Below are 12099 nucleotides of genomic sequence, written 5' to 3'. Positions count from 1 at the left end.
ATTTTCCTTCATTCTTGTTTTGCTTTTGCAATAATCTCTTACTTGTTTTTCCTGCATCAGTCTCTTACATCCTCAAAATTGCTCCATTATATGAAGTTATATTAATATTTATGAAACATGCTTTACATACACCTCTCCCCAACTTCAAAGCTTCCAATAACTCTCCATTGTCTCTACTGCAAATGAATTGTATAGATTGCCATTGATTGGTTCTTTTGTACCTCATCAACATTATTTCTACTATTATCCTCCATAAATCCTTTAATCTAGCCAAATTGACCTATCCATAAAAGCACAGTTTAATCTCAACTTCTACAATACTTTATGTCTATCACTCATTTAGTTATGGTATGTTATATTATCATTTTTATATTTTGTTTAATCTAGTGAATTTTAAGCCTCTGGAGTTTAGTTATTTCTTTATACCTTATAATTCATTATAGTATTCTAAACAATAGAAATAGCAATAAATGTAATTGTTGTTAATGTTGTTATTAATATATACAACATGATACAAACATGTTTCAATTACTGATAATGAATATAATCAAAAGAGAAAAATCCTTACCCAAAAGTAAATTGTTGGACTTGGAAATTGAAGTAAAACATTAACTAATCAATTAATTATGTAGTTGTTCTTTTCCACTAAAATCAGTTGATGACACTGATGTATATTGATTGAAAAATGCTTTCGTATATACAAATAACTACAAATAAACTATTTTATCCAATTAATGGTTTGGCAAGTTAGAGAGGCACTGGATGGTAAAGGCTCATAAACTGCAGGGAATGGGTCGCTCCCTGGCTGTGTCACTTCTTTAAGGCATCTCTATTCCCAATTTATTACTAAAACCAGTAATCTCCAACCATCTCTTCCTCAATCTTAAGATAACCGTTCAGAGTAATTCCTTGAGCAAAAGCTTTCTTTATATAAGGCATGATGATCTAATGCAATGTCAGCAGTTTTATTTTATACATGCTAGAGATATCTATTTTTTTACAGTGTGAATGATTATGACCAATTTTATGCTATTGGTTACTTCTCTAATTGACATAGGGTAAAAGAAAGAAAAGGCAATTCGAAAAAGCATGCCATGGAACAGATAATACTTTGTTGTTTGCTGATTCCTTGCCCTTTAAACAAATTGAATAAAACTATCTTGATATCCTATTTGGATTTGCCTCTGCCATTCTGAAGCTAATCTGAAATTTTAAACATATGCATGTAAACTTCTCTGTACATAATAGGTGTGTGTGTTTATAAATAACTGTGGTAATATAGGAATATGTAAGGATACTTACAAAAAATAAAATAGAAATAAATGTAGCATTTTCAAAATCATGTCAGTTTTATGAAAATAAGACATAAAATTAAACCAAAAGCATAACTAGAAAGATAAGCATGGTATGTGTGGAGGTGGTTTTACTTCTATTTCCTTCTCTTTTTGTTTTCTTCTTTAAAATCTCATGGGGTCTAAACAGCATAACTCTTCCTTTATAAGAGACTATTATTTTTATTTTATGCAGATATAATACATCATTAAATTTATTTTTAAAGATCATGGAATGTATTATCTGTGATCATTATCTAATAGGCTTTTCTGTAACTGAATTTGATGAAAATGGAATGATGGTAGTCCATCACATGCTTTAAATGGCAAGTTTTTCTACACACGAAAGGGGTTTGCAAGTATTATAGATAAAATATTGAGCCTTGTATGAACATTCATAGTTATCTAAGTCTGTTTCATGCTGTTTAACTGAATACCACTGACTGGATAATTTATAAACAGTAGAAGTTTATTTGGTTCATGAGTCTGGAGGCAGGAAATTCCACGATTGAGGGACCACATCTGATAAGGGCCTTCTTGTGGTGTATAACATGGCAGAAGATTTCACATGGTGAGAGACCATTCAAGAGAGGGAAGGGGGACAAAACCATCCTTTTATCATGAACCAACTCTTGTGATAACTGACCCACTTTTACAATAATAGCATTAATTCAATCATGAGGGTAGAGCCCTTATGACCTAATCATCTCTTAAAGGTCCCTCCTTTCAACACTGTTGAATTGGTAATTAAGATTCCAACACATGAACTTTTGCAGGGCACATTCATACCATAGCAACAGTAATACATTTCATTATGCAGATAAGTGTGTATATGTATGTGACTTCAATTCTAAAGCCATTTATTTTATCTTCAAGCTTAAATAATTGAAATAACTTTATATGAAAGTAGATTTATATGTGGAGAATGTAGAGCAATTAAAGTTGAATAATTTTACAGATAACTTTATTGGTTGTATAGCAGTCAATTGTTAGGACTCTAGAAATTGTTTATAAATTCAATAAAAATATTAGGACACATAGGCATGTGTTTATCCTATTATGACAAACATAATTACATTATTCCTTTTTCTTTATATTCCTTTAGTCAAATTTTTTTTTAATTCTTATAGATGAGTAGAATTTAAATTATATTTAATAAAATCTTTCTCTTTCCTTAGGAAAAAGTCAAAAAGAGGGAAGAAAATCTGAATCTTGTAAACCAATTCTTAAAGTAGAATACAAGACCTGCAGAAACAGGTATGCATTTTTACTTTAGGGAATAGAGAGGTAAGAAATAGAGACAAGAAAGGCAGATAACCTTCAATGTTAATATATTATTTAAATTTTCCATAATTATAAATATAGTAACTGAAACCTGTACATTAATAACTTTTTGTTGCTCAGTAGGCATATCTATGATGATTATTATTATGAATATTACAAATAACAAGTGTTAATTATTTTAAAATTCTTAATGAGTATTTAGATAAGTATTATATATATTAATTTTAACAATAGAGGACTTTTTTGGCCATGCACATTACAGGTAGCAGTATTGATTAAGCAGAAGCTATGTGACTATTGGTATTGCATATAAAAGAATTAAATACATAACCAAGTCTCTGTACTTTAGGAGCTTATATTCTGAAGTTGCAAAGATTATAGTTAATAGGAAAGATAAAGTCATGTATATTGGCATAACAAAAGTACTAAATTTTAAGATATAGAAAACTAAAGAAAATAATAATATTTAATAAAATATTATCTTGTATTCATAGTAGCCACATCCTGTACATTAACAATGTTCCTTTTACTTGGAATAATTATTAGTGGCAATATTCTCATTTAGAATTAACATAATAAATCTTGCCTAAACATTAAGTTTATTTTACTCTAAATTGGATAATCCTACTTTATATTAATTTTTGCTCATATTAGAATATTTTGTTAGTATCACAGGTATATTAAATGTTTGTTTATGTCTGCTCTTCTAAAGTTTAAAAGTATAAAATTATGGTCATTTTTAACCCGCTACTTTAAATATATTAATATCTCTTTAGCCTAGTCTAATGTTACTATGCATTAATTAGTAAAAATGACCACAGTTTTATACCATTATAACTAAAGTATTAAAAGGTTTCAAATTTAATCACTGTGAATGGAAATATAAATTATATATATTTTTCTTTCTTAAAACATTATTTATAATTTAAACATTGCTTGAGTCTTTAAGTTCAATATTATTTATATTACTTGTTATATAGTGTTGCACTTCAAGGATTATTGAGGTGCAGGGTACTATATTAACTATTCCTAACAGTTTGTGATATTTTGGTTTATTTTTCCTTTTCACTTGTGTAATTGCTTTTAAAATTTTTTTCTCTCTCCTTCAATGTTGGGCTACCAGGACTTCTTATAATTTGCATTTTGTTATATACTGGTATTCAGTCTTTTGTTTTCTATAGACTAAGAAACTTGAAAGCCAGACTTCTAAAATGAGAATAGATTCACGTGAAGGCCTGAGAGGTTTTTCCATAATAAAGTACATGTACATGGACTTTAATGATATCTGTTGTATTGCTCCAAATATATTTGTATGAGGTTCTCAACAATATTCAATTTAATAGCAATAATCAGAATAAAATTTATTAGATTATTACCATATACCATGCACTGTGCAATTTGTTTGGTGTTCTGAAATGAGATTACTGCCTGCTTTTGAATTTGTTATGTTCTAGTAACAGAGGCAAGGCCATAAACTAGTGGATTCTATACAGCATTTAAGATACTTTCACAGTTACATGCTATAGAGGAGCACAAAAAAGGGCATCTTATCCAGACTTGAAGGGAATGGGGAGGAGAGCTGAGAAGAGATCAGTGAAATTCTTCTTGGGAAAGGAGAGATGCCTGAGATGGAACTTAAAGATGGTAGGTTAGTTCCAGGAAAAGGGAGTAAGGAATGAAAGTGATGAGAAGGTCTCTTTAGAAATCAGGAACTCAAGTCAGGACAGTGTAAAATAATGATCAAAATAATTTGCTTTTGTTGTGAGTTTACCCACTCCCACCTGAAATAAAAATAAATAAATAAATAAAAATAAATTTAACAAAATTATTCACTTTAGAGTAAGACAGCTATGTGACCTTGAAAATTTTAATTAACTCTTTTAAACTTTAGTTTTCTAATCAACAATATCTATCTTACTATGATGCTCATGAGGATTAAATGAAATAATGGATAAGGCATGAAGTGTCCTCAGTTTAATGAAGGAACATAGTGGGTTTCTTAGGAAATAGAAATTGCTATTATTATTGTCATCATTCTTCCACATTGTTAAAATTATTCAACTACTCAAATTATTCAAATATGAATATTTGAATATTAATATTTATGAAAAGATATTACTACATTCTCCAAGTATGGGATTTTTTTTTTTACAAAGCTAAGCAACAAAGGTACAAAAACTCATACTCTTTTAAAAGAACTATATTAGAAATGCTTTTTAAAATATAGAGAAATTTGATACAATAAAAGTCTCTAGTTCTGGAGACCATTCTTCTAAGTGAAGTATCACAAGAATGGAAAAACAAACACCACATTAGTCAATATTAAATTGGAACTAATGAATCAACACTTATGTGCACATATGGCAATAACATTTTCTAGAAACCAAGCAAATGGGAGGAGAGGGGAGGGGATGGGTAAATTCACACCTAATGAGTACAATGCACACTACTTGGAGGATGAACATACTTATAACTTTGACTCAAATGGTACAAAAGCAATTTATGTAACCAAAACATTTGTAGCCCTGTAATATTCTGAAAGTTTTTTTTAAAAGTCTCTAGTTCTTTTTAAAAAAAAATTTTTGGAGAAAAATATTTTCACTTTGGTATTTACTTCTTGAAAATACTTCATATCAACACATTATTTTCTTTTGTGTACATATACTAGAGATATATAGGCATTGGTTTGAGAAAAGAAAAATGAAAAATTGTGAATCTGTTTCATATAGCTATATTTTATAGTCATCTCAACTTCACCTTACTATCTAATTGTATCTTGCAAACTAATAGACCATAAAAATTTTGTTTGACGTTAGTTGAGCAACATAAATAGAGCTGGCTGGCCATAAGTATTAGTAAAACCAAGAAGGCTATTTATCTTTGATGAACTATTTTTTCCTTACATATTATTTTTCTCCATCTTTTTATCATAACTTTTTTTTCAACAGAAACACCATTGTCTAGGATTTTCATGTTGCTCTCTGCCATTCTGAGCTTTCCACTGTCACATTTCACGTCCCACATGCCAACTTGTTGATCCGATATTCTAGCATAGACTAATTGTCTAATATGATTTAGACTGTGGGGACTAACTAACTAATTTAGGTGAAGATGTTTTTTTGAGAGTCAGTGAGCATCTCCACCTCCTTCCAACCTCACTGCGTTTCCCCAACCCCACTGCAATATCTTTAGACTGATCCATTAGTAATTGTAATGGTGAGAATGTACATCTAGAAAAAGGAAAATGGTAGAATAATAGTTTGTTGATTGAGAAATTTGGGGCCAGGAAAGCCTTTTACTTTTTGTCAAATGACATTATGTATAATCAAACTTGTTCTTTATATGTTCAGTCATGTGACTTTGTGTCATCTTAAAGGACCTCCTCAGTCTCACTAACTTTTTTTTCCTGTGTAGTGAACCATTCATAATATTCTCTGGTGGGCTGTCCTATGACAAAGCTTGCAGAAGACCAAGTTTAACCATCATGCATGGAAAAGCAATTACAGTACTTGAAATGGATCATCCTATTGTTGAATTTCTAACTTTATGTGAAACACCATATCCAAATGGTAAGTAACTAAAATGAAACTATTAATGTTGAAAAAATAATTGTTGAAATAAGTTCCTAACAAAATTAAGGTAAAATATTTTCAGTTTTGGCAGCCGACGTCCATTGTGATATAACACTGTGAGCTACAGGTGCTGGAGCAGGTTCTGCAATTGTACTACTTGACAAACTGGAAGTAAGACAGATGTAGTGCAGCAGTCCTGGCATTTCAGGTTCTAATATCAGGTAAGTGCTTTAAACTTTGATTAGGATGGTGGAAGCTGAGCTGGGAGGGTCCGATAGGGGTTTGGGGTGAAATCACTTGGGGAAACTGAGGTCTCCTAATAGCTTCTCCTAGACCAGCTCCACCCATCCCATCCCAAAGCCAATCAAAGTTAAAGCACTTACCTGATATCAGTGATCTGTAACTCTGGTGGTGCTGCATCTGTTTCACATCTGGCTTTGCTTCAGATGCAACACCTCTAATTACTCTAGGATTGCTGATGTGTGGTTAGTGATTTATTTCAACTTTGAGAATAATTAGAATGGCCTTCAGGAGGAGAGATGCTTGTATTTTATCATCCCAAATATAAAGACTTTGTAAACATAAAAACTAGTCTAAAATTATATGCAAATTGTATAATGAAATATAATAATGAAGAAATATTTTAATGAAATCTAAAAAGTGAGAAAGTTGAAACATAAAAAGGAAATATGAGTTTATGATTACAACATAGAATATGTAAATATATTACTACATTTTCAAGAGGGAACATATAAATATAAGGGAAATAGCATTGGACTTGGGGATAGAATATTTGATGTTATAATTTAGCTCTGCCACTTACTATTAATAGCTATGTGACCTTGGGCAAGTCACTTTACATTTATGAATTTTATTTATCACTTGTAGAAAAACAATAATAATGTTGTCCCCACATGATTATTGGAAGGTTAAGTGAACATACTTTATAAACTATAAAGATACATATATGTTATGAGTTTTATTATTAAATATAATTTATCTTAAATTATTTAGTTGGATATTTAAAACATGGGATAAATTGATATGAAATAACAATCATTGTAGCACTTTACTTCCAGAGTTACGAGGGACAATTTACCTGTGTTGTTAATTAACTAACAAATATTTATTGAATGCTTCTATAGCCTCAGTAATAAAGGACTTGTTGAGCATACAGATGAAGTATGAAAATGATTTCTGATGTCAAGTTGCATAAAATGTGGTCAGATGAGTGAGATAACTATGACTTAAGTTTAAATAATATAAGACATTAATTAAGTGCTGAGTTATATGGTTCAGAGTATAAATAATGTATCAATATATAAGCTAGTTAAATTGTCAATGACTGAAATATTCATGCAAAGTTTCACAGAAAAAGTAAGATTTAGGTAAGTCTTGAAAAGGATATTTAGTGAACGTTTCAGAAATTGTGAGGTTTGCTAGGATGAGATCAAAATTTAGAGAAAAATTTAGAGGTGTTTCAAAATAAGGAGCTACAGAGGAATTTTAAGGAAATATTAAGACAAGAGAAAGTAGTGATTTTAATAAGATTTACCCAAAAGGAATATGTGGGTTTAAAGAGAGAGACACTGAAATCTGAAATTCCAGGTTCCAGCTAGGGGGCTTTTGCAATAACGTAGATTTAAAATGATCAAGGCCTGAAACAGAGTACTGTCTGAAGGAATGGAATAAGGAAAACCCACTGAATTAGGGAGCGACATGATAGATGATTCAAAGATAGCTACATATTTTAATAATAGTGGTTTCATACACCCACACAATAATAGCAATTTTTGTAAAGAAAGAAAAGTAAGTCTGATTGTGAGTCAGCAGAGTTGTTTAGAGAACAGAAAAAGAGACATAAAAGATCTTATAATATTTATTTATGAATTATAAAAAATAAATGTTCTTTGGAGTTATGAAAATGAATGATGAAAGAATATAGGAAGAAAGAACAGAAAGAACAGAGGACCAAAAGCTGAGCTTAGGAAAGTGCCTCCTGTTAAAAGCCTTGAGGAAGAAGATGTATCAACAATAGAAACTGAAAATTTGTGAGTGCAAACATCAAACTCCATATGTCTGTGTGTATATAAATTTCTGTACATCAATAGAAAAGTTAGGACAATTTCTAATAATGTTCAATAAAGTATAAATGCACAGTAACCATTCCTATTCACTTCCAAGCCACATATATTAATATAAATCTTTGTTTTTCAGAAAAGTGGTAATGAGAACAGAAGTTTTCATTTGTCAGAGGCTAGGAGTAGTTTAACTTTACTCAGTAAAATATTAATATAAATGTGTTTTCTTAACTATAGTCATGCACTGCATAATGATATTTCAGTCAATGACAGCCCCCATATAAGATGGTGGTCTCATGAGATTATAATGGAGCTGCTCTATACAGGTGTACCATTTTTATCTCTTATATAGAATTTTTACTGTATGTTTTCTATGTTTAGATACACAAATATTTACCATTGTGTTACAGTTGCCTCCAGTATTTAGTACAGTAACATGCTGTACAGGTAACAGGTTATAGCCTAGGTATAATAGGCCATACCATATAGCCTAGGTGTGCAGTAGGCTATACCACCTAGGTTTGTGTATACTCTATGATGTTTGCACAATGATGACATCCCCTAACAATGCATTTCTCAGAATATATCCCCATTGTTAAGCAGCACATGACTGTACTTAAATGTGTTTTTAACTATTAAAACAGTAATACATGAGAAAAAAAACTACAATACACAACAGTATATAATGAAAAGTTTCTCACTGACCATCAACCAGCAATGAATGTTACTAAGTTTTTTACATATTCTCCCCAAAATGATCTATGGATTTCCATACTCATTTATATATATTATCTTTTTTGTACAAATGACAGCATACTCTATATACTGTTCTATGTCATACTTTTTTCACTTAACAATATATTAAAATTATGATTTTGTTTTAGTAAATAGAAAACTTCAATCTTCTTTACAGCTACATAGAGATCTGTTATACATATGTTAAACAAAACAAAATTTATTAACAATTTTTAATATTTCTGAATCATTTTTGATATCTGACAATTCAACTCATCTCTCAGAGAACACAAATGCTTTAATTCTCTTATCTCAAGGGTTAATATTACCCAGAGTAATTAACAGACTATAATCAGAATTTGTTAGTTTAACATCTAGATTTAACTGTATCTAGTCATCTCCAAGCCCCATAAATAATAAATTTCTATTCAGAGAAGTATTATTTATGATAGAGCTTTTCACCCTGTAGGGGGCTAGGGTTAAAAGACCCAGCCTGCTCAGAAACAGACCAATCTAATAAAGGAAGTAATACGGTTGTCATCTATAGAGCACCTTCTATATGCCAGGCTTTGCATTAAACATCTTCATATTCATTGTTTCATCTAATCTTCACAACAGTCTAAGGTAGTTATTATTGTGCCATTTCAATGGGTAAATAAACTAAAGATCAAAGAATTTAACTAACCTGACCAAGATAAAAGTTTTAGTAAATAATACACATAGACTTGAACTTAACACTGACTCCTCAGGAAATCTCTTTATTCACCGGTCATAGCAGTACATAAGGTACTTCTACAAAGGTGAAACTTCTGCTGCCAGTTTGTGTTATTTATAAAGAAACAATAATCTAAAATAGATGTAATTAATTAAAATGATAATTTATCCATTTATGATTTTAGCTAATTCATGCCAGTGTCTCAGCCATTTTATTTTTGTAGTAATTGCTTCCTAACCAATGACTTTTCTAGGGAGGAGAGATGACAAAGAAGAAATAACTATTAGGTCATTAAATATGAAATGTATGGTTTGAATCAAAAGTTTAGTTTATCATATCTCAGTCAGTACAATTAATCAAAGTATGTACCTAAACTATCCACACAGTTTTGCCATCTTAACAGTAGCTTGGTTATACCAGCAGCAAAGAAGCCTGGAGAGTGAATGGTGATGAAATCTTGAAAGGTGTTTTCCATAGCTTGTTGAGAATTGAATATTTTTCCTTGCAAGAAGTGGTCCAAAGCCTAGAAATGGTAGTCAATTAGTGCAAGGTCTGGTGAATATGATGGATGACAGAGAGTTTCCAAGTCCAACTTCTGTAGTTTGAGCAGCATTGTTTTTTGCAACATGTCGTCTTACAAGAGAATTGGCCTGTCTTTATTGACCAATCTCAGCTGCTTAATTGCAAGTATCCTTATCATTTCATCCAATTGGTTGCAGTAGACTTCCACTGTATTTGATTGACCAGGTTTCATGAAGCTGTGGTAGGTAATACCAGCACTGGACAACCAAATTGACACAAGTAGCTTTTTTTTGATGAATATTCGGTTTTGGACTATGTTTCAGCACTTCATCTTTATCTAACCATTGTCCCAAATGCTTGTGATTATCAAAAAGAATCCATTTTTCATTAGACATAACAATACAGTGTAGAAATGGTGCACCTTTATGTTGTGACAGCAAAGAAAGGCAAGCTTAGAGATGATTTCTCTTCCAATGCTTGTTTAATTCATGCAGAACCCATCTAGCCAGATTCTTTATCTTGCCCATTTGTTTCAAATGGTCCAGTATTGTTGGAGCAGTAACTTGCTGCTAATTCACACATAGGGTGAGATGGATTCACTTCCACTACAGCTTTCAGCTCATCATTACCCACGTTGGTCTCAGGTCACCCACGTAGCTCGTTTTGAGGATTAAAATCACAAGAATGTAACATTCATAGATAATGTCATGTATCTCTGTGGCTTCAGTTGTGATTTCTCCTTTCATGTTCCTGATGGAAGTTATTAAAGATTTTTCTTTTCTGCTCTTGGTTAGTCTAGCCAGTGGTGTGTCTATATTATTTATCTTTTCAAAGAACCAACTTTTTGTTTTATTAATTTCCCTTATAGTATTTTTGTTGTCTTTTTCATTTAATTCTGATTTGATCTTAATAATTTCTCGCCTTCTGCTGGGTTTGGGGTCAGTCTGTTCTTCTTTCTCCAGCTCTTTGAGTCTATTCATTAAGTTGTCTATTTGTAAGTTGTCTGTCTTTTTGAAATAGGCATTTATGGAAATGAATTTTCCTCTCAGGACTGCTTTAGCTGCATCCCATAGATTTTGATAAGTTGTATCACCTTTGTCATTTAATTCAAAGAATGTTTTGATTTCTGACTTAATTTCTTCCTTTACAAAATTGTTATTCAGGAGAAGGTTGTTTAGCTTCAAACTATACTACAAAGCTGTGGTTCTTAAAACTGCTTGGTATTGGCACAAGGGCAGGGACACAGACCAGTGGAACAGAACAGAAAACCCAAATATAAAACCATCCTCATATAACCATCTAATCTTTGACAAAATAGACAAAAACATACTCTGGGGACAAGAGTCCCTATTCAATAAATGGTGCTGAGAAAACTGGATAGCCACATGTAGAAGACTGAAACAGGACCCACAGATTTCACCTCTCACAAAAATCAAATCACGGTGGATAACAGATTTAAACCTTAAATGGGAAACGATTAGAATTCCAGAAGAAAATGTAGGAAAGACTCTCACAGACATTGGTCTAGGCAAAGAATTTATGAAGAAAACCCCTAAGGCAATCACAGCAACAACAAAAATAAACGACTGGGACCTGATTAAATTAAAAAGCTTCTGCACAGCCAAAGAAACAGTCATGAAAATAGACAGACAGCCTACAGAATGGGAAAAAATTTTCGCATACTACACATCAGATAAAAGACTGATAACAAGAATCTATTTAGAACTCAGGAAAATCAGCAAGAAAAAATCAAACAATCCTATCAAAAAGTGGGCAAAGGACATGAATAGAAATTTTTCAAAAGAAGACATAAGAATGGCCAAAAAACGTATCAAAAAATACTCAACATCCCTAATCAT

General features: G+C 31.4%; 1 protein-coding gene across 1 annotated transcript in view; it reads left to right on the top strand.

The window, feature by feature from the left end:
• STXBP5L (syntaxin binding protein 5L) overlaps positions 1–12099 on the top strand; it is a 313084-nt gene that overhangs the window by 167879 nt on the left and 133106 nt on the right. Inside the window, exons 10-11 of the mRNA XM_045556950.1 lie at positions 2510–2588; positions 6030–6184. Of these exons, the coding sequence (XP_045412906.1) occupies positions 2510–2588; positions 6030–6184 (234 nt within the window). The remainder of the gene's footprint in view (positions 1–2509; positions 2589–6029; positions 6185–12099) is intronic.

This window comes from Lemur catta, chromosome 1 (genome assembly GCF_020740605.2).
Source record: "Lemur catta isolate mLemCat1 chromosome 1, mLemCat1.pri, whole genome shotgun sequence".
Classification (NCBI taxonomy): Eukaryota; Metazoa; Chordata; class Mammalia; order Primates; family Lemuridae; genus Lemur; species Lemur catta.
The sequence above is the reverse complement of the archived record's forward strand: the minus strand, read 5'-3'. Positions and strand labels throughout refer to the sequence as shown.